A 27,119-nucleotide genomic window follows, 5' to 3' on the forward strand; every position below is an offset into this window, starting at 1 on the left:
CACTCTAAATTAATTCCACATCACAGGCTAGAGACAAACCTAAAAGTCTAATCTCATAACTTTTCTGACTCTCCCTGCTCCAAACAAACCCTCTTAAGTCAACCTTCTCCTTTCTCAATAGAGTCCTGCATATAGCAAAAGGGATAAGTAATTTTGTACATGATTTCCACAAGAAAGTGTTTCAAAGAGAAATTTAAGAATAAACAACTACCCAAAATGTCTCTTTGTAACAAAATGTGACAGAGGGGAGTTAGGACAAATATCTTATATTTACATGGAAAGTAAAACCGTTTCCCTGGAAACAGATCTGAGCAGTTACGCAAATGACATGAGTTAGTAGAAATCTGACCCAAAGAATAAATGAAAGGGACAAAATGGCTAACTGGGACACAAGTCTGTTCTGTGGTCATCAAAAATAAGAACAAATGTGAAAATTATGTAATGTGACAGTCCTGGTATTTGGATAAAAGTGATGGACATAGTGCTGTGGAATTCTGGATGTGCCCCAGTTCTGGGAACATTCATGGTTTGTTCCTGTGTCAGCTGCTCAGAGTCAGTGGAAAGGAAGGAAGGGAAAAGGGTCCAGTGCGTTTGGTGCAGTGATGAGTCCCCAGGGAAGTTTACATAAGCATGGTCCCTTGTTTAGCCCTCCAGCTATTGTTCTGTTTGTTTTTGCTCTGCTTTGTTCTGTTTCTTTCCACTACACGTTCTCAGCATGTTGTTTTCTTCTCCTTCACTGACTGTGCATATCTCCTAAATAAACATGGCACTTTTTCACTGGATAAGATACCCAAGTATTATGGTGAATGGACTGATGCTTGTAAAGTAATCAAGTCTCAAAAGAAAAGCCCTTTGATTATTACCCATGTCACCTTACCCTGAGAAGTCTCTTACTTGACTGATTTCTTTGTAAAAGAGAAAAGGGCATTTCCAAGCTGAATGCAGAATGAAACAGGAAGGATTCAAATTATTTAATGGGATCAGATTATGAGATATATATATATATATTATAATATTTATCACACTATATGATAATGTATTATCATAATTTGTATATATGTACACACACACACACACACACACACACACACACACTAGATTATCCTAGATTTAAATGTCAGCTCTACAGCTTACCTAACATGTGTCCACTGTGTTCCTATAAATACCTTCCCTGCAAGCAGTTTCGCCTACAACTAACTGGCCGTGAGGCCAATTTGCTGTAAAAGATAAAATATATGGTTGACATCACACTAGAAAATGATAACATATCAGTTTTTGCAAATCCTTTGGTGAGCTAATCTAAGCCATATTCTGTTAAAATTTTCAACGTTTTCAAGAAACTTATCAGGAATCATGTAACCATTTGGGAGCCAAGAGGATAGGAGGAGCTTGATTCTCCTTTTGCCTCCAACTTCTAGTATGATGTCATAAATCTGGAAAAGAAAGCAAGAGAGAACAAGCCGTTGTAACAGAATTAGCTAAAGAATCGATCATTAATGCCTTCAAAAGCTGTTGGGAATCACTAGCCGCCTCTTATATTTGCTTAACTCAGAAAACTTGATTCTGACAGGTGGGAGGGATGACTGCTCACCAAAGGATTTGCAGAAACTGGTATTTTATCATTTTCTACTGTAATCAAAACAAAACTGTCAATCAACAGTTTTAAAAAATAACTGTATTTTTGTCTTTTATAGCAAAATGCCTTTACAGACAGTTACTTGTGCTGTGAAACTACTTGTGGCAAAGGTGTTTATGATGAAAATACCTAGAACCTTTCTAACAGTCTCTCCTTAGCCAAGTTATTTAACTTCTCTGAACTTTACTTATCTTTGTAAGGACAATAATATATAAAAGAATACATCTAAAAAGTAAATATTTACTGAATATCAAGTATATTGTAAGCACTCAATAAATGCCGGTAGTTCCTATGATAGTGGTTATGACCAAAACATTCATATTCTTATAAGCATTGGAGCTGGAGCTGTCACTTAACACATAATGTTCTCCTTTGCAACATGAGATATAGGACTAAAATCCAGGTCTCTTTACTACCAGAATATATATACTTTTTGCACTATTCTAGACAGGGTTGAAGAATATTTACATTTAAATATGGGAATGTCTGATGCTGTAAACATTCACTTTAAACCAAATAAAATTTAAATTGAGAGTGTTTTGGACTCTGGAATCCATGCTGAGTCTCCATCCTGAAACCCATCTAAGCTAGTAAATGACAGCAAAGCAGAGATGCCATCCTTCTAGTGCTCCCTGCTGAGATAAAAGTATCATACAGCGCTGGATGCCAACAGAGTAAATAATTACACTGAGTGTTCTTTCCACTGCCAATGAATCGAAAAGTGGAATTTGTTGTGGATGTACCTGAATGCCTGGGACATCAGCTGTCCTATGAGAAGTCATTACATTTGCTGAGTATCTACTATCTGCCAGACACTGAATCTACAGAGGATTCAAATTGAAATGAGAAATTGTTCTTGTTCTCCAGGTGCTTACAGCCACTAGTAAGAATCACAGCACATGCTCACTGTGGACAAAATGTTAGGTAAAATAAACTCCATGAAGACGAACATAGTGCTAGAAAAACCCAAAGAAAGGAATGATTAATACAGGCTAGCTTGGGGATGCCAATAGGATAGGATGAGGGTAAGGACAGGATAGTTCCCTATCCTAGAATTTCTAGGAGGTGAAAAATGGAAGCCCTTCAAAGTATGTTCAGAGAGAGAGGGAAATGAAGAGAAGCCCAGATGGTATCATCAGGATAAAAAGGCAGAGCAAAATGGTGTACCTCGAACATTGTTCACTGATTCATCATTTCACAAAACACATCCAGACCAGCAATTCAGTCATCAAGATTTATTCATTCTTGGAGATAATGAAGGCTTTAGTATCATCCCAAATAAATGTCTATCTCTACAGTCAATTTTGATCTCCTCCCAAAAGAAAGCAATGTTAATGCATTAATTTAAAGAAGTAAAGCTCCACTTTGATAGGCTTTTCTTTAGCAATCTATCATTTCTATGATTTTAGAAAAAAACTCACCAATGAACAAAATTAAGCTTTTCAGGTCTGTTGCTTTAAAGAAAAGTCAACATTTGTGAAAATTTTCAGAGTAGGTAACTAAAAAATGAAAAGTTAATATGTCTGCATCATTTAAATCTCCCAAAACAAATTTGCAAGATTGCCTCTGACTATCACTATTTTATTCATTCACTAAGAGTCCAGATGACACAATTAGCTGGGTATTGACATTATGATAATAAAGAAGTTAGTTAAGAACGTCAAAATATGATTTATTTAAGGAAAAAATCAATATCAATGTGTAATGATCTTAAGTTCCAATGATATTATATGAAAAGAGCAATTAACATGCATTCATCTCCCTAGAAGATTTCAATTTCATATGTTTAGTTACTTGTGAGGAATAAAAGATAGGACACATTAAAGAGTGTTAAAATCTATAAGGCACCTTGAGAATGTAGAAAATGATCATCAATTAATGAATGTAATAGGTATTCAACAAATACCTTTTAAGGAGATACTAAAAAAACCTTGTGCCAGATGCTACAGAGCCTCCAACACAGGTAATTATCCCTGGTCTTGCAACAGATTAACTATCTAGGAGGAAAGAGAACGTATAAATCTGGGCCTAATCCAGGCCTCTGAAGGTGGTAATAAAAGTAATAATATTATTGGTATTAACTACAGTGATTTTTCCATTTATTGCTAATTTCCTGTGTGCCATACACAGATATATTGAATTTCCCAGTAACATCAACATCAAAAAATAAGAACAAACCCCAAGTACCCCATTTTTTCTTGTTCATCTCTTGTGCATGCATTATCTATATTTATCTAACCCTTTCGAACCGTTTATATTTTTAACACATGACCAGTAACAACTTCTACTTTTCATTACCTAGGCTTCCTTTTCAATCAATCAAATTTTCAATCGAATTTTTTCAAACTGTTAAATCTGCCTTGAGGTTAGATTAAAAAATGGCATGAAATAGCTCTAATTCTGAGGAGCTCATATTCATATGGTTTTAAATATGGGTAGGATAGTTTCCTATTTCTGTCCAATTTCCTCCTATGTTATACTCAACACCTCATTCAAGACCTCAGCGGGGTCTTGTTGATCACAGGAGCACAACGGAGCAGCAACTTTAGGGACTAGGCTATTGGTGATCCTCTAGTTCCTTTCATGGGTCTTAAATATTAGTGCTGAACCTGCCCCAGACTTGACTTTGCATTATTTTTTATATATGTATTATTTTCTATTTGGCTAAATTTTCTCTCTCTTGATAACTTTCCAGAAAGTTCTTCACATATCCTGGTGTTCTCATCTTTGATTTTTTTTTTCTTTCATGGTTTGGGTTTTTACTTTTTGGAACAATTTGGCCTCATCTGTAAATCTGAAGAGTCCAGATGCCTAAAGATAATATTTAAATTCTAAGATAAAATTCAACACCAGTTGGGATTCCCCAGACTTATAGACAGTTGTTTGTTTATTACTGCACTCTGTTTTCTGCCTTTTATCAATATATTGTTCCTTAACCATGCCAAAATACTCTCAACACTGCCATGTACAGTTCTTCTTTGTAAAAATGTAGTAGTGGTTTTTGGAAATTCTAAAAAAAAGTACATCAATTGCCCTTTTTCCCCAAGTCCAAAAAATAAGCTACAATATTAGTGAGCCTCAATATTTCTCCATAGAACCTTGGCTACATGTTTGTGCGTTCACCTGTGTTTATCTATGAACTCTGTCAGATTCCTAGGTAGGAATGAGAGAACTAGAAGTTCATCATAGTTCTTAGAGTCTTTTCCAGAGAGCTCCTTAAGGATAGAAATCTGCTATTCTGTAGGCACAATGATTTTTGTCAAGTAAATTACATATTTTGGCTATTGATAATGATTTACTCTTGAGTTCTGTTCATAATCTTAAGTAAAAAGGTCATCTCCAGAGATTTATTTACAGCTGTTGGTCATACAACAATAAAATGATTCAGTTGTGTTGGAAAGAGTCTTTGCTCCAGCAAGAACATATAGGGAGAAGCCATGTTCTGAGTAAAAGATAAGGTAACAGAACTACTCCAGAAAACCAACACAGTTGGTAGTCAGAGAGGACTCTTATCTGTAGAATTTTGATAGACATATTTATGTATTTGAACAGACTTTCCCTCTCTGGAATGAAGTTATTTGGAGGACAAAATCCAATCCAATCCCAATAATATTCACTTAAAATACAAAATAGCAAATTCAGATGTCCAAAAAGCACTCCAGAGAAACAGCACCACCATCTATAGTTACCCTGAAAGAGAAAAATAGTTCCTGGGTCTAATTTGCGTGGCTACAAAGAAAGCTAAAGGTGAAATCAAAGCATTAAGATATTCCTGAATTTTTACCATTTCTTCTAACATTCTGGTGAAAACAGAGCTTGCTTTTTATCTTGGTCACATCAAAGTGATTCAACCACATTTTAAAATAAGTCATTTGGGGCTTCCCTGGTGGCGCAGTGGTTGAGAGTCTGCCTGCCGGTGCAGGGGACACGGGTTCGAGCCCTGGTCTGGGAAGATCCCACATGCCACGGAGCAACTAGGCCTGTGAACCACAATTACTGAGCCTGCGCGTCTGGAGCCTGTGCTCTGCAACAAGAGAGGCCGCGATAGTGAGAGGCCCGCGCACCGCGATGAAGAGTGGCCCCCGCTTGCTGCAACTGGAGAAAGCCCTCGCACAGAAACGAAGACCCAACACAGCCAATAAATAAATAAAAATAAATAAATAAATAAAATAAAATAAGTCATTTATCTACAAATACAGTGAAAGCCCAATACATAGCTAACCTTATCATTTTCCCAGTAGTATTTAGCTATAGAAAAAGAATTATCTAGAACAAATGCCAGAGAGTCCAAGTAGCTGAGATTAGAATTCTTTACTATTTCTAATCACTTCATGGTGCTATTTTACAATAAGAGTGACAACCAAGATGGGGTGAAGAATCTTTCACAGCAAAGATAATTTAAATACTTGTTTGATTATGTGACAGTTCAGCTTCCCCTCTGTTCCTCAGTTTGGCTGATTGTGTAGTTACCACGTGCCAGTTGTTTTGTGACTTTGTCAGAGAGGTATGTCAAGAAGATGACAAAGAAAGGACTGGCTTTTTGCAAATGTTTATGTTTCTTGCAAATCTAGTTAACATTTTTTGTTTTCTATAAGAATTTAATTTTTCAGAATTGAACTTTAAGAACTGCCAATATTTTTAGACATTTTTTCTTTCTTATTTATTGCTTATAAATTTCCTCTTTGGATTCTTGAATTACCAATGGGATATTATAAAAGCAAAATATTACAAGCATGATTCATGCCAAAATATTTTACAATTGTTTTAAAAGCAACCTATTTCTCTCTGAATTTCTGTAGAACCCATGCTACCATTCCAATGACAGATGAAAAATATTTCACAGTAAGATGTCAGTTTCAGAAAAGAGCATCTTAGACTCTTAGAAGTATCTTAGAATTACTTAGACAGTTTTATAGTCTTCACAGAAAAATATTCCATAATATTTATTTCTATTTTTATTGTCCTTCAGTTAACTCCATATGTAATCAGGTTTAAGTCATAAGGCACCCTGAAAGCAGTTCTCAAAAACTTTTAGATGCAAAATATGTACTTATTAAACTTGCATTCAGCCAGTCCATATCACCAAGGTTTCCCCTTTTCTTTCTTACCCGTGCAGCCACCCACAAGATAAGTTTAAGCCTATACAGATCATTTCTCCATGACACTAATAAACATTCATACAACCTTTGGAAAAATAAAAGATAAGAGGCAGGACATATTCAAATTATTTCATTTAAAAGCAACTTAATTTTTAAGCTCATACATACTGCTCAGTTTCATTTATATGCCTGAAAAGAACAAGGCATCACAGAGAACTGTATACCCTGTTAGAGGACCAAAATAATAATAAAATATGAATAATGATTCCTTATCCAGTAATATGAAATATAATAATTCCTGTATTCTATGTAATTGGAGTAGCTCAGCATGTTACTGGTTAGGGCTTCCTTTGTTATCAAACTTGCTGAGAGAAAGAATAGAACACAGAGGGAAAAAACGGCCTGAGTGGATTCTAGAGAATTAAGGATGCTTTCTTGAGCCTAAGACTTGAGGCTAAAGTCTCAATAGAGTACTATTTAGCCTTAAAAAAGAAGGAAATCCTGCCTTTTGTGACAACATGGGTGAATCTGGAGGACATTATGCCAACTAAAATAAGCCAGACACAGAAGGACAAATACTGCATGACACCATATATGTGAGGAATATAAAACAGTCAAACTCATAAAAGCAGGGAGTAGAATAGTGGTTGCCAAGGGCTGGGAGATGGGGAAGTGGGGACATATTAGTCAAAGGGTACAACTTTCAGTTACACAAGATGTAAAAGTTATAGAGACCTCCTGTACAGCGTAGTGCCTATAGTTAACAAACTGTATTGCATACTTTAAAATTAGCTAAAATGGTAGCTCTTATGTTAAATGTTCTTACCCAAAATTAATTAATTAAGGCAGAAGCAAATTTTATGGGATGATGGATACGCTTATGGCATGGATAGTGGTGATGGTTTCACCTGTTTATACTTATCTCCAAACTCGTCAAGTTGAATACATTAAATGTATATAGGTTTTTATTTTAATCATACCTCAATAAAGTAGTTAGAAGAAAAGACTTGAGGCTAGCCAAACCCACACATCATAAGGACTATTAAATAACTCTTCTGACTATAAATTTTGCTCTTGCCAATTGGTGGCAAGCCATTTTTATGGGAGCATGTTAAAGGTGATCAATTCAGATGAAGAATGGAAATAAGGTGCAAAAGAACAGTAACAAAAAGATGCAACTCCTTCAGTATCGATGTGCTCGTGATGGAGAACGTCCTCAAGCTATTAAGACAAAAGACAGAAATATATGAAATGCAGGAATGGTTGACTTACAACCCCCAATTTATTTCTGACCATTTTAATGAAAACCTACACTATTTATAAAGAACTGAGAAGAGCGTTCAGTTTTATTTCCTGCTGTGGCTTATCTGGAAACACAGTAACTTCCCAGTCAATCAATCCACTGAAGAAAATTAAACTCATACAATGGGTAAAGGCTTATTTCACCATGATCTAGAATAAGTGAAATACTGAATGTCCACAATATGAAAACATTCAAATGCCCACCACTGATTTCATTTCTTGAACTTGAGGGGGTCCAGTCATATAACACCAACGGAATTGCCTAAGCTATCTCACAAGTTGAGAAGGCAATTCTGGGGAAAAACAATGTTGTGATTGGACATTGTCCTACCCAAGGACATCTCCTATCCCATAGTTCAAGGGATCAACATGGAGTGTTCATCCAAAGATTTTTCATCCGATGTTGGGACCATGGAAACCAGGAGGCTGAAATTAACAACTCCAAAACCAAAATAATTAGAGAAGTCTTGGATGTTTAGCTGGAGGAAAGCATTTATCAGGAGGTGGGGAAAAATAAACAAACAAAAAATCTCCAAAGCCCAAACCACTGTTAGTTATATTATCTATGTAATAGCCATGATTCTGGGTTTGGATCTCAGATGTTGTGAGAGGATGGAATTGCATCATCATGTTCTCAATACAGCTGTTTTCACCTGAGGCAGATGTGAACATTACTTGGCCACCATGACGTGTATTATATATGGGTGCTGCCTGGTAGAGCTGGATAGTTTCCATCCCTCCACATTAACTGTTAACATCCCTCAATCTTAGAGGTTGAGGAGGCTCTTGGCTTGGAGTAAAGGAACTAGAAGGAACTAGATTCTTCTTTATAGTCCCTTCTCCCTCCCACAAGCGAAACAAATGAATCAAAACAAAACCAAAACAAGAAAAAACCATTAGACAAACTGGGGTGGGCTTGATTGAGGCCAGACTGCAGAAAAAATAATCAGGGCCCTTGAAGGGAAACAGAAAGCTCTGCACAAACAGGTTGGCCACTGCACCCAGTAAAAAACAAGTGCTGGCCTGGAACCCAGTCTGGCCCTGCTGCCCTACTTAAGGCAGTACCTCGTAAACTTTAGAGTTAAAATTGCGATTCGGATTTAGTAGGTCTGGAGTGGGCCCAGATACTGTATTTCTAATAAATTCCCAGGTGATGCTGATACTATTGGTTCATGGACCATGCTTTGTTCATCAAGTCTTTAGGGAGCATAAATGGGTAACCTGAAAGAGCTAGGTTAACAGTATTTGAGACAGTTTTTCCCTTATGGAATGGTCCATAACAAAATAGACTCCTTACCCCAACAATCACACTACCTTCCTCTCACACATTACATCACTCATCACAGTTGGTTTCTGATTGAAGTAAGGGCCTAAAGTTAGTAGATCCCTTGTTTCATTAGCAGCTCTGAAGTGGAACATGAAAAGGAGAAAGAAGCAGCAGAAAGAGGCAGGAAAGTAAGCAGTGGGTAGCAAGTCAGGCCACAAAAGAACACAGGGGTTAATCCCAAATCACCATAAGAAATAGCAGGAGAAGAAAATTACTAAAAAAGACCAAAAACTGCTAGTAAAGTAGATGGAGATTCAGACCATTATAATTTGGGGATATTAATACAAAGAGGTTGGTAAAATACTAGACATAATACTAGACATACAAATTAAATCCACAGCAAAGCATCTAATTGAACCTGTGAGGCAGAGAGCTCCTAAAAGTTTCTAGGAAACACTGAATGATAATTAGAAACTAATTACAGTAATATGAAAAATGTCATTGATATTCTCTTTATTTCACAGCTAACATTGTTTGTTTATGTTAATGAACATTAAAATAATATCAGGCACTTCATGGTTCAATCTCATTCTTACTTTTTAATTAAGACCTTAATATTGTCAATCAAGAGTTCTTCCAATACAATGCTATATTGGAATTGTATTGGAATTGTATGAGGCATTATTACTTGAAGAACTCAACCAAAATTTTAGATTTACCATTAGAGCAGGTAACTCTAACTTGAAGCTCAGCTTAAACTGATGGGCAATCCTTTTGCATTCAGCCATTAAATTCCTGAATTAAAATGCCTCTGGATGGGCTATGCACTATTTAATTGACCACAGCTCCCAGTTCAGATGGGAAACTTAGTGAATTTATTTGTCTAGATTGTGAATGCATTTCAGTTTACAACCCCAGTATTGAAGTATTTTAAAGAGATAAGTTCTCTTTTTCATTGGTTGACAAAATATGAGTAGTTTTCATACTTGTGTTTAGAGGTAAAGTTAACTCTCTGAGTTATTGATGGCAAGGAGCTTAATACTTACCCGAGGATATAGGACATATAAAAAAATAACTATAAGGCAAGGTGGGGCATAACAACTACTAACAGGGAGGCAAAACAACAATAACAACCAGTCTTTTGAGAGAACAGAGAACAAAACTCAGGATAGTTTTCTTCAAAGAGGTCTCTGAGCTAGCTGCTGAAGAATGGACAGAATTTAATGGTCAGAATGACCTCAAAGTCTGGAAGTAGAATAGTGAGGAAGGAAGAGTATGGGAAAATATAGGGCATCATCAAGGAAGAACAAGAAACTGGAACAAAGTGGGACTGAAAGGCAGTAACAGGAAAAAGAGAATACGTTTTATTAGAGCAAAATGTCATGCTACTGCAGCTCTTGCCTGCTCCATTGCTTTCTCTCTTTCATCTGAGAGCAATGCAGCTATTAAACATCAACATCTGGGCCTACTTATTTGTGTTCTGGTCCTAATTATTACCATCGTACCAAGGCTGAAGGATTCCTGATCATTGGTCTTCTTTTGATCCTTGTTCACAAGAAAGCATCACACAACTCTTGTTCATGAATTCCATCAAGCACCCTCCCCTCCACATGCTCAGCACCAGCCTCCTTACTCTCCTTACTGGCTGCTAAGGCTTTGGTCTTTCTGATTCTGTCTCTTCTCTAAGCCGTGCCATCCAAGGACAGAGCACACCCGAGTCCCCAGAGCTTGGCCATTCACTGTCTCCTGGAGCCAGAGCACATATTTCTAACTTATTATTATCCATTTTCTCTAGGGCTTCTCTAGTCACTTTCAACCAAATCTGTGGGGTTTCCCTATTTCTAATAATAATTCCTATATCTCACAATCACCCAATTAAAAAACAAAAACCATTGGGTCATGTCTTCTTATAGCCTACATACCTAGTTATTCACCAAATCCTCATGCTTTTTCCTCTCTATTCCTCCACTCCCTGGCTATCAGATCCTTAGCATTCAAACTATTCCTACAAGAGCCTTATACCTATCACAGTGACAAGGACCCTTACTGAATATCAATTCACCCCAAGCACTTTCATCATAACATTCTCTGCAAAAATTGCAGGTGTCTCCATATTTTCTGTTATATCAGAATTAGATTCTTTGGTTGGCTTTCAAAGACCCTAGACCCTCCTTACTTGACCCAACTCTATTCGTTCCCGTCTATCCAACCTGTTCTCAGCAGTTTGGTCACTCCCAGTTCTGCATGTAGAATTGGTTGAGGTAGTGGTCTTGAGGTTGATATAATTCCTCATTTTTCAAACTCAGCTTATCACTGCTCTTCAGGAACCCTTTCTTGCCTCTTCATTGATTTTTGTCACCTTCCTAACTTTTGTATATAATCTACATCACACTGTTTCATACATCTATATTTTCATAGTTTCCTTTTTTTTCTGTTATTTCACGTTTGTTCATTATGTCTTTGCAAATAATTTTGGGTAAGGTCATGATTTTTTTTTTTTTTTTTGCTGTTTTGATTTGTTTTACTATCAAGTATCCAACATGATATTGAACATGACATGAATTTTTATAAGTAATTATTGAATAATGAGTTAGAGAGAGCATCAATAGTAAATGGCTAGAATAGATTTTAAATAGTTATATGAAAAGTGCTGGAGAAAATAGTGTTACACTGAGTGCAAACTTACCAGAGAAGACACTAGGTATCTTGGAAAGAAAGCTTTTGACGGTACGAATAGGAATTCCATTTTTTTCATCTTGCATGCGTGCTATGACGTCTTCCATCTAAATAACAATAATAAAATAATTAAAACGTTTTAAAAGTTGAATTTTTGAGAAAAATCAGTCCTCATAAGAATTTTGTATACCTGTTTTGTCTAACTAAGAATAATGCCATATTCGTGTCTTTCTATACTTTGTCACATTAATATTTTCAGTTTGGTTAAAAGATGATTGAGAAAACAGAAAGAAAGGTGGCTATTTCAGAGTCCATTAAGCTTAAGAAGAATTTTGTGCTTGGAATATTGCCTCTCTCCTGGTTTCACATTCTTTGGTTATAAATGATCAGAAAACATTGTGATAACAAGATCCACACTTCATTAATGCTATCTCTACTGAAGTCAGTGCAAAAGAAAATACAAGACTTAAAAGCATCAGTTTGGATTTCCTCTTCAAACAAGAGAGTTTATATGATTTGGTTTAACATAAACTTCCACAACCTGACTAGAAATACAGGACTGACTGCCAGCAACTGCTTCTTCTCTTTCCCAGGCATTTACTAAACTGATATATGAAATCTACATGCATGCACACACATGTACAAAAGTAATAAAATGAATGTCACATCATAGCCTTTTGCTAATTTAGTACCTTCCAATGTATGTATCTTTCTTTCAATCTGATTAGTACATTCTCTTTTGTTTTTGAAAATTTTTCAGTTTTAAATGGCTTTGCTTTACCAAGTCTAATGTGGAACTTAGTTTTGAATAACATTCATTCAAATCACAGCTTCAGACTTTTGTATGTGCTTCTAAGCCTGTGGCACATATATACACACAAATATACACAAGTTGTATTGATAGTATGAAACTCAAAATCTATCATTTACTCATCTCACAAGCAGTTACTTATGACTGATTCTAGACCAGACTTACAGAGGGCACTATGGGTGTGAATACGAATATAATACACTTGCTGCCTTCAAAAAATTCAGTCAATATTGAAAACAATGGGTGAGTAGTGAAATTTGAGTAAGGTCTGTAGTTTAGTTAATAGTGTAGTACCAATATCAATTTCCCATTTTTGAAAATTATGTTATCATTATATAAGATGATGAAATTAGAGGAAGCTGAATAAAGGGCATACAGGGACTTCTCTGTACGATTTTTGCATCTTTTCTGTAAATCTGAAATTATTTCAAAATAAAAAGTTTTAAAAAATCACAGTCTAAATGTTGTATCAAGTAATCATCAATCAACACAGCTTCAGAACAGTTTTCAATGAAGAGATCTTATTTGCCTGGATAAGTATTTTCAGATTTATTAACATGAGAAACTAAGATGTGGGAAAATGGGTTTCAAATCTTCTCATTATCATTCATGACACTTGGAGCAAGCTAAGCAAATTCTCTAAGGTTTCGTTTCCTCATGTGTAAAATGTATATAATAATATTTATAACAACTATTCCACAACCTTTGTAGGGTTGGGTTGGGGTGGGAGGAGTACAGTATTTTATTAAATGATACAGCATATATAAAACACCACACACAGACAATAAATATTGGACTTCAGATGTCTACACACACCACACCCCTGATACTTCGAGCTGCATATTCTCTACTCCTCATGTTCCTTTTTCATGTGGAGGAAGCACCATTAGCCTAATTCTCCTGCCTCTCTCTGTTCCCTAACTCACTCCACTCTGGGGAGCTGGGCTGACTTATCAGGTAAAAGAGTTGGGAAAGAGAAATTGGCTTACAGAGCCCATCCCTTTCCTGTAGGGAAGCCCATATCCAAATCTGCTGATTTGGAGAGGCCTACCCCAGTGGGTGAGTAGTCTGTTAAGGACTAGGTTTTAGGATTAAGTCTCCTGTGTTCACAAACACTCTTCAATATAATAGCTTTGTCAGCAATCAAGGTGATACCATGACCTCTAACTGCTTTACTCTTTGGTTGTGATATTCAGTGGGTTCAGAATTCAGCTAGGAAAGGAAGTCTGTTTTTTTTTAATCAGACCCCCCAAAGACCCCAACAATATTCAGCTCTTTGCATGTAATAAAATATTTCATCCAATTATAGAAACATGAAAAAATATACACTTTTATGGCTTTTTATTTTGTTGTTGTTTGTCCTTCATTTACCCGACACAATGCTCAGAAATGAGGAATAAGCTGCTTTGCCTTGCCTAGTATCAGCCTATAAACCCTTTTATCATCAGCTTAATGGTTTAAACTAGGCCAGCTTAGATGGACATGGAAACCTCTCTGACTCCCACTTTAATCACCTAAGCTCCCTGGATGTGACAATCATCACCTCTGGTTGGATGCTGAATTAAGGTCCATCTTTCAGTTCGTTGGATCCCAAAGTAGCAAGGTCAGGAAACTGGGAATTAAAAGTGACCTCTGTGGTTGTATTTAAAAATCTTCAATGTTCCTGAGCCTTAAGTTCCACAGTAGAAAAAAATTTTAAACTCCATGTAAAAATAGGATTTGTGTTCTAGATTGAAAATGTGATCATCAAAATGTATTCAGCTGTTTTTATCTTAATTCAGATATGATTTACACATGAACCTTATCATGACATAGAATAAGTAAACAAACAAAACAACAAAACAAAACAAAAACAAAGACCCAATACAATCTAGTTTTTAAAAGCTAAAATCAGTCACAAAGGCCACATATAAAAAAACACACCATTCTAAACTCATTTAAGCATTCACTCAGAGACTATTTTTATAATAAGCAGGTTTTAACATGCTTGATCATCTGCTTTCTGACTATAAGCAATAGAAAATGGATGAGGAGAATGCTAAAAGCAGACAAACTAAAAAGCAAGCTACACAGCAAGATACTAAAAAAGTAACTCTAATAAATATGAAAACTCTTTAGGGCGATTTAATTTAAGGCCAAAAGACTCAGATATCACGAGCATCCCAAAAGAAGATTATCTATCTATCTATCTATCTATCTATCTATCATCTATCTATCTATCTATCTTCATAAGGATGATATTGAGTTTTACGGGGTCAGAATGTGTTTTAACACTCATGAGCCTGTTTCTGAAGGTGAGGAGACTTTGAGTGTGGGATAACATAACAGTGGACTATGGTCAGTAAAACGGGGCATGCCTTTGGTCACGGAGGCTCTCTCTCAGTCTTATTTAATTAACCCTTAAAATAAAAAGTTAGAAGCAGGTGATTTGTAAGATTTCTTCTAGCTACAACATTACTTAAGTCTGGAAATAATCATCAGTGTTCGGAACTGGGTAAGTTTTCTTACTTAAGTCAAAGAGTCAAAAACCGATGAGCTGATTAAATTGACCAGACCTTTTACAAATGCATTTGCTTCCAGCTGTCAACATATTTCAGTTTCAATCCAAACAGCAGAGTGATTATGAACATGTACTTAGGACTGTCAGATCTAAGTTTGATCCTGGCTGTGCTACCTGCAAGCTGTATGAACAGGTAAGTTACTTTATTACTCTAAGACTTAGTTTTCTCATTTTTTAATGGAAAAAAAGATAATAGTATACATATTATCAGGGGTGAAGATTAATGAAACAATACTACTTAAATGTTTATCATAATGCTGCCATGAGACACCATGGAGGCTTGCTAATGCTCAAACAGCCATTTCTTATTTTTAGAGATTTTACAGTTTGGAGCTCTGCAAATCACCATTTCAGAAGTCAGCCATGAATACTATAGGATGGCAGGCAATATGTAGGAGAACTAGTTACTCAATCAAAAGTCAGTACTGACTGCCTAAAAAGTGTGGCCAAGATGGAGGAGTAGGAAGACCGTGAGCCCACCTCCTCCAACGGGCACACCAAAATTACAACTATTTACAGAGCAGCTATGGATGAGAACAACCTGAAGACTAGCAGAAAAGATCTTCCATAACTAAAGATATAAAGAAGGAATCACAAAGAGAATGGTAGGAGAGGCAGAGACGTAGTATAGTCAAGACCCATACTCTCAGGTAAGCAACCAAAACTCCCAAGGAAGAGAATCTCAAATGAGAGGATAATTAAAATTGCACAGGTTCTCCTCAAGAAGCTAGGGGTCCAAGCCCCACATCAGGCTCCCTGGCCGGGGGTCCTGCACCAGGAAGATGAGCTCCCAGAATTCATCTTTGAAGGCCACTGCGGCTTGTTTTCCGGAGAGTCAAAGGGCTGTGGGAAATACAGACTCCACTCTTAAAGGTCACACACAAAATCTCACACGCTTGGAGACTCAGAGCAGAAGCAGTAATTTGAAAGTAGCCTGGGTCAGACCAATGTGCTGATCTTAGAGAGCCTCCCAGAGAGGCAGGAGGAAAGTAGGACTCATCCTGGGGAAACAGACACCAGTGGCAGCTATTTTGGGGAACTTGTTCTACCACAAGGACACTGGAGCTGGCAAGTGCCATTTTGGAGTCCTCCCTCTAGCTTATTAGCACCAGGACCAGACCCTCCAGTCAGCTGGTCGGCACTAGTCCTGGGACTGCCCCAGGCTCAGCAGGGGACACAGCATCACCCACCAGAAGGCAGGCAGCAGCCATAGGCCCCAATGAACAACCCCTGCAGACCCAGGAACCGGCCCCACTCCCGAGGAGGCTCAATACTTGGTCCTGCCTACCAGTGGACTGGGCACTAGCCCCAGGAGCTGACCTTACCCACCAGTGAGACAGCACCAGTCTCTAGACACCCTGGGACCCAGCCCAGCCCCAAGTGAACACCAGCTCCAAGACACAATGGGCCATGCAGCCAGCAGTCCAGGGATCTGGCCCCAACCCCAGGGGCCAACAGCAACCTCTGACTCCCAGGACCACAAAGTCAGCCACCTCATAACCTGGTCCCACCTAGCAGCAGTTGACAGTCTCTGGGCTATGCAGGGCCTGGCAACCAACTAGCCTGGAGCCAGTCACGCCTACAAGTATGCCCACACTAGTTGGCCCTACCACAACAGAAGGGCCCATGAAGCCCACATACAAGGCACCTCTAGAGCATACAGTTCTGGTGAACAAAGGAGAGTGTGCTGCTGGACCCCATATGACATCTCAAGCATAAGGCCACATTTCCAAGACTGAGAAATGTAACTGACCTTCCTAATACACAGAAATAAAAACTGGGAATCAGGCAAAATGAAATGACAGAAGAATATTTTTGAAACAAAAAAACAACATAAAGCCCAGAAGAAGAGTTAAGCAAAGTGGAGATAAGTAATCTACCCAATAAACTGTCATGATAATAATCATAAAGATGCTCAGAGAACTTGGGAGAAAAATGGGTAAACACAGTGAAAGTTTAACAAAGATTTAGAAAATATAAAGAAGAACAAAACAAAGCTAAAGAATACAGTAACTAAAGTAAAAAATACACTGGAAGGAATCAAAAGTAGACCAGATGACACATAGGAATGGGTCAGTGAACTGGAAGAGAGTAGTGCAAGTCACCTAAGCTGAAAGGAAAAAAAAAAAAAAAATTAGGACAGCTTAAGAAACCACTGGCAAAAATCAAGCATACTGATATTAGCATTATAGGGATCACAGAAGGAGAAAAAAGAGAGAGAAAGGAGCAGAGAACATATTTGAAGACATGATAGCTGAAAATTCACTAACCTGGGAAAGAAGACAGAAATCCATTACCAGGAAACACAGAGTCCAAAACAAAATCAACCCAAAGAGGACCATACCAAGACACACAGTAAAGAGAGAATATTAAAAACAGCAAGGAAAAAACAACCAGTTACATACAAGGGAACTGCCATAAGACAATCAGCTGACTTTGCAGTGGAAACTCTGCAGGCCAGAAGTGATGGCATGATATATTTAAAGTGATGAAAGGAAAAGACCTATAACTGAGAATCATCTACTCAGAAGGCTATCATTCTGATTTTAAGGAGAAATAAAGAGTTTTACAGACAAGCAAAAGCTAAATGAGTTTAGCCCCACTAAACTGACTCTAAAAGAAATGTTAAAGGAACACATCTAAGCAGGAAATAAAAGACTACAACTAAAAGCATGAAAATTATGAAAAGAAAAATCTCATTGGTAAAAGCAAATATTCAATAAAGATGGGAGATCAACCATTATAAAGCCAGCAGGAAGGTGAAAAGACAAAAGCAGTAAAATCATCTATGTCCACAATAAGTAGTAAGAGGATACATAAAACAAAAATAATGTAAAATAGGATGTCAAAAATCATTAAATGTGTGGGGGGGGTGCTGTAAAAACTCAAGGTTGGTAAAATGTGTTTGACCTTAGGAGATCATCAACTCAATCACATATATGAACAGCTTGCTATATACAAATGATCTGGTAAAGACAAACTAAAAATCTATAATAGATACACATGCACAATAAGAGAAAGGAATCCAAACATAACACTAAACATAGTAATTAAATCAGAAGGGAAGACAGCAAAAGAAGGGAAAAAAAGACTACAAAAACAACCCAATAACAATTGACAAAATGGCAATAAGTACACACCTAAAAATAATTACTTTAAATGTAAATGAACTAAATGCTCCATTCAAAAGAGGTAGAGTGGCTGAATGGATACAAAACAAGACCCATATACATACATACATATACACTGCCCACAAGAAACTCACATCAGATCTAAAGACACAGACAGAGTCAAAGTGAGAGGATGGAAAAAGGTATTCCATGAAAACTGAAAGGTAAAGAAAGTTGGAGTAGCAGTGATTATATTAGACAAAATAGACTTTAAAACAAACACTGTAACAAGAGACAAAGAAGGACATTGCATAATGATAAAAGCATCAATCCAAGAAGATATAACAACTGTAAATGTGTATGTTCCCAACATAGGACCTCCTAAATACATAAAGCAAATAGTAACAGACATAAAGGAAGAAATTGACAGTAACACAATAATATTAGGGGACTTTAAACCCCACTTACATCAATGGACAGTTTATCCAGACAGAAACTCAAGAAGGAAACACTGGCCTTAAATGGCACCTTAGACAAAATAGAGTTAATAGATAAATAAAGAAAATTCCATCCAGAGGCAGCATAATGCACATTTTTTCAAGTGTATATGAAACATTCTCCAGGACAGATCACATGCTGGGCCACAGAACAAGTCTCAGTAAGTTTAAGAATATTAAAATCATATCAAGCATTTTTTTTGACCACACCATTATGATACTAGATAGCAACTACAAAAAACCAATCAAATAAAAAAGTTAAGACTGCAGAAAACATGAATACATGGAGGCTAAACAATATGCTACTGAACAACCAATGAGTCACTTAAGAAATCGAAGGGGAAATTTGAAAAATACCTGGAGACAAAAAAATAAAATAAAAATAAAAACACAATGATCCAAAACCTATGGTTTGGAGAAAGAAGTTCTAAGAGGGAAATTTATAGTAATACAAGCCTACCTGAGGAAACAAGAAAAATCTGAAATAAACAACATAAACTTATACCTAAAGGAACTGGAAAAAGAAGAAAACAAAACCCAAAGTTAATAAAAGAAAAGAAATAATAAAATTCAGAGTGGAAATAAATGAAATAGAGACTAAGAAAATAAAAGGTAGAGAAAAGATTGATGAAACTAAGCACTGGTCCTTTGAAAAGATAAACAAAATCGATAAAACTTTAGCCAGACTCATGAGAAAAAAAAGAGGGCCCAAATAAATAAAATCATAAATGAAAAAGAAGTTATTACAACTGACACCACAGGGGAAAAAAATGATCATAAGAGAAAACTATGAAAAATTGTATGCCAATAAATGGACAACCTAGAAGGAATGGACAAATTCCTAGAAGTGTGCAATCTCACAAGACCGAGTCTGGAATAAATAGAAAATATAAGCAGACCAGATACTAATACAGAAATTGAATCAGTAATCTAAAAAATCCCAAAACACAAAAGTCCAGTCCAAGATAGCTTCAAAAGTGAATTCTACCAAACATTTAAAGAAGAGTTAACACCTATCCTTCTCCAACTACTCCAAAAAATTGCAGAGGAAGAAATGCTTCAAAAATCATTCTCTGAGACCAGCATCACTCCGATAACAAAACCAGACAAAGATACCACAAAAATATAAAATTACAGGCCAATATCACTGATAAAACACAGATGCAAAAATCCACAATATATTAAGAAACAGAATTAAATTCAACAATACATTAACAACATCATACATCATGATCAAGTGAAATATATCCCAAGGTATCAAGAATGGTACAAAATCTGCAAATTAATCAATGTGATATACCACATTAACAAATTAAAGAATAAAAATTATATGATTATCTCAACAGATGCAGAAAAAGCTTTTGACAAAATTCAATATCCCTTTATGATAAAAAAAAAAAACACTCAACAAAGTGGGTATAGAGGGAACAAACCTCAACATAATAAAAACCATATATGACAAACCCACAGCTAACATCATACTTAAGGGTGAAAACGTGAACTTCTTTCCTGTAAGATCACAAACAAGAAAAGAATGTGAACTCTCACCAATTCTATTCACCATAGTATTGGAAGTCTTAGCCACAGCAGTCAGACAAGAAAAAAGAGTCATTCTAACTGGAAAAGAAGTAAAACTGTTATTGTTTTCAGAGAACAGGATACTATATATAGAAAATACTAAAGATGCCACGAAAAAACAATTAGAACTCATCAATGAATTGAGTAAAATTGCAGAATTTAAAATAAACATATAGAAATCTATTGCATTTCTATAAATTTACAACAAACTATCAGAGAAATTAAGAAAACTATCCCATTTACAATTGCAGCAGAATAAAAAAATACCTCCGAATAAATCTAAGAGGTAAAAGACCAGTAATCGTAAAACTGTAAGATGCTGATGAAAGAAAATAAAACACAAACAGATGGAAAGATATACCATGGTCTTAGACTGGAAGAACTAATATTGCTAAAATGACTATACTATCCAAATCAATCTACAGCTTCAATGCAACCCGTATCAAAATACATATTGCATTTTTTTCCCAAGATCTTTGTTCTGATGCTGTCTCTGCCCAGTGGTCTGAATGTTTTCATCCGCTTCTTTTTTTTTTTTTTGGTCATCAATTTTATACACATCAGTGTATACATGTCAATCTCCATCTCCCAATTCATCCCACCCCCACACCCACCCCTCACTGCTTTCACCCCTTGGTGTCCATAAGTTTGTTCTCTACATCTGTGTCTCAATTTCTGCCCTGCAAACTGGTTCATCTCTACCATTTTTCTAGGTTCCACATATATGCATTAATATACGATATTTGTTTTTCTCTTTCTGACTTACTTCACTCTGTATGACAGGCTCTAGATCCATCCATGTCTCAACAAATGACCCAATTTCATTCCTATTTATGGCTGAGTAATATTCCATTGTATATATGTACCACATCTTCTTTATCCATTCATCTGTCGACAGGCATTTACGTTGCTTCCATGACCTGACTATTGTAAATAGTGCTGCAATGAACATTGGGGTGCGTGTGTCTTTTTGAATTATGGTTTTCTCTGGGTATATGCCCAGTAGTGGGATTGCTGGATCATATGGTAATTCTATTTTTAGTTTTTTAAGGAACCTCCATACTGTTCTCCATAGTGGCTGTATCAATTTACATTCCCACCAATAGTGCAAGAGGGTTCCCTTTTCTCCACACCCTCTCCAGCATTTGATGTTTGTAGATTTTCTGATGATGCCCATTCTAACTGGTGTGAGGTGATACATCATTGTAGTTCTGATTTGCATTTCTCTAATAATTAGTGATGTTCAGCAGCTTTTCATGTGCTTCTTGGTCATCTGTATGTCTTCTTTGGAGAAATGTCTATTTAGGCCTTCTGCCCATTTTTGGACTGGTTGTTTGTATTTTTAATATTGAGCAGCATGAGCTGTTTATCTATTTTGGAGATTAATCCTTTGTCCGTTGACTCGTTTGCAAATATCTTCTCCCATTCTGAGGGTTGTCTTTTCGTCTTGTTTATGGTTTCCTTTGCTGTTCAAAAGCTTTTAAGTTTCATTAGGTCCCATTTGTTTATTTTTATTTTTATTTCCATTACTCTAGGAGGTGGATCCAAAAAGATCTTGCTGTGATTTATGTCCAAAGAGTGTTCTTCCTATGTTTTCCTCTAAGAGTTTTATAGTGTCCGGTCTTACATTTAGGTCTTGAATCTATTTTGAGTTTAATTTTGTCTATGGTGTTACAGAGTGTTCTAATTTCATTCTTTTACATGCAGCTGTCCAGTTTTCCCAGCACCACTTATTGAACAGACTGTCTTTTCTCCATTGTATAACCCTGCCTCCTTTGTCATAGATTAGTTGACCATAGGTGCGTGGGTTTATCTCTGAGTTTTCAATCTTGTTCCATTGATCTGTATTTCTGTTTTTGTGCCAGTACCATATTGTCTTGATTGCTGTAGCTTTGTAGTATAGTCTGAAGTCAGGGAGCCTGATTCTTCCAGCTCCGCTTTTTTCCCTCAAGAATGCTTTGGCTATTCAGGGTCTTTTGTGTCTCCATACAAATTTTAAGATTTTTTGTTCTAGTTCTGTAAAAAATGCCATTGGTAATTTGGTAGGGATTGCATTGAATCTGTAGATTGCTTTGGACAGTATAGTCATTTTCACAATGTTGATTCTTCCAATCCAAGAACATGGTATATCTCTCCATCTGTTTGTATCAAATTTAATTTCTTTCATCAGTGTCTTATAGTTCTCTGCATACAGGTCTTTTGTCTCCCTAGGCGGTTTATTCCAAGGTACTTTATTCTTTTTGTTGCAATGGTAAATGGGAGTGTTTCCTTAATTTCTCTTTCAGATTTTTCATCCATAGTACATAGGAATGCAAGAAATTTCTCTGCATTAATTTTGTATCTTGCAACTGTTCCAAATTCATTGATTAGCTCTAGTAGTTTTCTGGTGGCATCTTTAGGATTCTCTTAGTATCATGTCATCTGCAAACAATGACAGTTTTACTTCTTTTCCAATTTGGATTCCTTTTATTTCTTTTTCTTCTCTGATTGCCATGGCTAGGACTTCCAAAACTATGTTGAATCATAGTGGTGAGAGTGGATATCCTTTTCTTGTTCCTGACCTTAGAGGAAATGCTTTGTTTTTCACCATTGAGAATGATGTTTGCTGTGGGTTTGTCGTATATGGCCTTTATTATGTTGAGGTAGGTTCGCTCTATCCCTACTTTCTGGAGAGTTTTTATCATAAATGGGTGTTGAATTTTTGTCAAAAGCTTTTTCTGCATCTATTGAGATGATAATATGGTTTTTATTGTTCAATTTCTTAATATGGTGTATCACATTGATTGATTTGCATATATTGAAGAATCCTTGCATCCCTGGGATAAATCCCACTTGATCATGGTGTATGATCCTTTTAATGTGTTGTTGAATTCTGTTTGCTTGCATTTTGTTGAGGATTTTTGCATCTATATTCTTCAGAGAGTAATTTTCTTTTTTTGTAGTATCTTTGTCTGGTTTTGGTATCAGGATGATGGTGGCCTCATAGAATGAGTGTGGGAATGTTCCTTCCTCTGCAATTTTTTGGAAGAGTTTGAGAAGGATGGGTTTTAGCTCTTCTCTAAATGTTTGATAGAACTCACGTGTGAAGCCTTCTGGTCCTGGACTTTTGTTTGTTGGAAGATTTTTAATCACAGTTTCAATTTCATTACTTGTGATTGGTCTGTTCATATTTTTTATTTCTTCCTGGTTCAGTCTTGGAAGGTTATACCTTTCTAAGAATTAGTCCGTTTCTTCCAGGTTGTCCATTTTATTGGCATAGAGTTACTTTTAGTAGTCTCTTAGGATGCTTTGTATTTCTGCGGTGTCTGTTGTAACTTCTCCTTTTTCATTTCTAATTTTATTGATTTCAGTCCTCTCCCACTTTTTCTTGATGAGTCTGGCTAATGGTTTATCAATTTTATCTTCTCAAAGAACCAGCTTTTAGTTTTCTTGATCTTTGCTATTGTTTTCTTTGTTTCTATTTATTTCTGCTCTGATCTTTATGATTTCTTTCCTTCTGCTAACTTTGGGTTTTGTTTTTTCTTTCTCTAGTTCCTTTAGGTATAAGGTTAGGTTGTTTAATTGAGATTTTTCTTCTTTCTTGAGGTAGGCTTGTATAGCTATAAACTTCCCTCTTAGAACTGCTTTTGCTGCATCCCATAGGTTTTGGATCGTTGTATTTTCATTGTCATTTGTCTCTAGGTATTTTTTGATTTCCTCTTTGATTTCTTCAGTGATCTCTTGGTTATTTAGTAACGTATTGTTTAGGCTCCATGTGTTTGTGTTTTTTATGTTTTCTTCCCTGTAATTCATTTCTAATCTCACAGCATTGTGGTCAGAAAAGATGCCTGATATGATTTCAATTTTCTTAAGTTTACTGAGGCTTGATTTGTGACCCAAGATGTGATCTATCCTGGAGAATGTTCCATGCGCACTTGAGAAGAAAGTGTAATCTGCATTTTTTGGATGGAATGTCCCATAAATATCAATTAAGTCTAACTGCTCTATTGTGTCATTTAAAGCTTGTGTTTCCTTATTAATTTTCTGTTTGGATGATCTGTCCATTGGTGTAAGTGAGGTGTTAAAGTCCCCCACTATTATTGTGTTACTGTCGATTTCCTCTTTTAGAGCTTTTAGCAGTTGCCTTATGTATTGATGTGCTCCTATGTTGGGTGCATATATATTTATAATTGGTATATTTTCTTCTTAGATTGATCCCTTGATCATTACGTAGTGTCCTTCCTTGTCTATTGTAACATTCTTTAAAGTCTATTTTATCTGATATGAGTATTGCTACTCCAGCTTTCTTTCGATTTCCATTTGCATGGAATATCTTTTTCATCCCCTCACTTTCAGTCTGTATGTGTCCCTAGGTCTGAAGTGGGTCTCTTGTAGACAGCATATATATGGGTCTTGTTTTTGTATTCATTCAGGAAGTCTGTGTCTTTTGGTTGGAGCATTTAATCCATTCACGTTTAAGGTAATTATCGATATGTATGTTCCTATGACCATTTTCTTAATTGTTTTGGGTTTGTTTTTGTAGGTCCTTTTCTTCTCTTGTGTTTCCCACTTAGAGAAGTTCCTTTAGCATTTGTTGTAGAGCTGGTTTGGTGGTGCTGAATTCTCTTAGCTTTTGCTTGTCTGTAAAGCTTTTGATTTCTCCATCGAATCTGAATGAGATCCTTGCTGGGTTGAGTAATCTTGTTTGTAGATTCTTCCCTTTCATCACTTTAAGTATATTATGTCACTCCCTTCTGGCTTGTAGAGTTTCTGCTGAGACATCAGCTGTTAACCTTATGGGAGTTCCTTTATATGTTACTTGTTTTTCCCTTGCTGTTTCCAATAATTTTTTTCTGTCTTTAATTTTGCCAATTTGATTACTATGTGTCTCGGTGTGTTTCTCCTTGGGTTTATCCTGTATGGGACTCTCTGCGCTTACTGGACTTGGGTGGTTATTTCCTTTCCCATGTTAGGGAAGTTTTTGACTATAATCTCTTCAAATATTTTCTTGAGTCCTTTCTCTCTCTTCTCTCCTTCTGGGACCCCTATAATGCGAATGTTGCGTTTAATGTTATCCCAGAGGTCTCTTAGGCTGTCTTCATTTCTTTTCATTTTTTTTCTTTATTCTGTTTCACAACAGTGAATTCTACCATTCTGTCTTCCAGGTCACTTATCCGTTCTTCGGCCTCAGTTATTCTGCTATTGATTTCTTCTAGTGCAATTTTCATTTCAGTTATTGTATTGTTCATCTCTGTTTGTTTGTTCTTTAATTCTTCTAGGTCTTTGTTAAACATTTCTTGCATCTTCTCGATCTTTGCCTCCATTGTTTTTCTGAGGTCCTGGATCATCTTCACTGTCATTATTCTGAATTCTTTTTCTGGAAGGTTGCCTATCTCTAGTTCATTTAGTTGTTTTTCTGGGGTTTTATCTTGTTCCTGCATCTGGTACATTGCCCTCTGCCTTTTCATTTGTGTATCTTTCTGTGAATGTGGTTTTTGTTCCACAGGCTGCAAGACTGTAGTTCTTCTTGTTTCTGCTGTCTGCCCTCTGGTGGACATATTGCATTTTTCACAGAACTAGAACAAATAATTCTAACATTTGTATGGAGACACAAAGACCCCCAAAAGCCAAAACAAGCTTTAGAAAGGAGAACAAAGCTGAAGGTAGCACATTTCCTGACTTCAAACTATACTACATAATTACAGGCATCGAAACAGTATGTTGCTGGCACAATACCAGTCACATAGATCACTAGAACAGAATAGAGAGCATAGAAATGAACCCTCACTTATATGGGCAATTAATCTACAGAAAAGGACGCAAGAATATACAGTGGGGAAAAGACAGCCTTTTAAATAAATGGTGTTGGGAAAACCGGACAGTTAAATGCAAAAGAATCAAACTGGACTACTCTCACATGAAGCATAAAAATAAATTCAAAATGGATTAAAACTTTAAATGAAACACCTAAAACCATAGTACTTCTAGAGGAAAACACAGGCCATAAGCTCTTTGCCATCAGTGTTAGTTATAGTTTTATTAAGTATGTCTTATCTCTCAAGGGAAACAAAAGCAAAAATAAACAAAGGGGACTACATCAAAGTAAAGAGCTTTTACACAGCAAAAGAAATTATTAACAAAACAAAAAGGCCACTTACTTAATGGGAGAATGCATTTGAAGTGATATATCTGATAAGGAGTTAATATTAAAAATATAAAAATAACTCATACAGTTCAACATCAAAAAAATAAACAACCTACTTGGGACTTTCCTGGCAGCACAGTGGATAAGACTCTGTGCTCCCAATGCAGGGGGCCTGGATCCCCGGTCAGGGAACTGGGTCCCACATGCATGCTGCAACTAAAAGTTCATGTCCTGCAACTAAGGAGCCCATGTGCTGCAACTAAGGAGCTGGAGAGCCGCAACTGAGGAGCCTGTAATCTGCAACTAAAGAGTCTGCCTGCTGCAACTAAGACCTGGTGCAAATTAATTAATTAATTAATTAAAATAAACAATCCATTTTTAAAAAATGGGTAGAGAACCTGGATAGACATTTTTCCAAAGCAGACATACAGATGGCATATGAAAAGATGCTCAACATTG

General features: G+C 36.4%; 1 protein-coding gene across 8 annotated transcripts in view; it reads right to left on the reverse strand.

The window, feature by feature from the left end:
- The window catches only part of RGS7 (regulator of G protein signaling 7), a 584,592-nt gene that overhangs the window by 267,270 nt on the left and 290,203 nt on the right, over window positions 1-27,119 (reverse strand). For 7 of the 8 annotated variants that reach the window (XM_059940741.1, XM_059940740.1, XM_059940743.1 and 4 more), the window contains one exon: window positions 11,991-12,087. In XM_059940741.1, coding sequence (XP_059796724.1) covers window positions 11,991-12,059 — 69 coding nt within the window. In that variant the 5' untranslated portion in view covers window positions 12,060-12,087. Of the gene's footprint in view, window positions 1-11,990; window positions 12,088-27,119 lie in introns of those variants that run through there. The other variant, XM_059940744.1, reaches the window with a different exon arrangement.

This window comes from Balaenoptera ricei, chromosome 1 (genome assembly GCF_028023285.1).
Source record: "Balaenoptera ricei isolate mBalRic1 chromosome 1, mBalRic1.hap2, whole genome shotgun sequence".
Classification (NCBI taxonomy): Eukaryota; Metazoa; Chordata; class Mammalia; order Artiodactyla; family Balaenopteridae; genus Balaenoptera; species Balaenoptera ricei.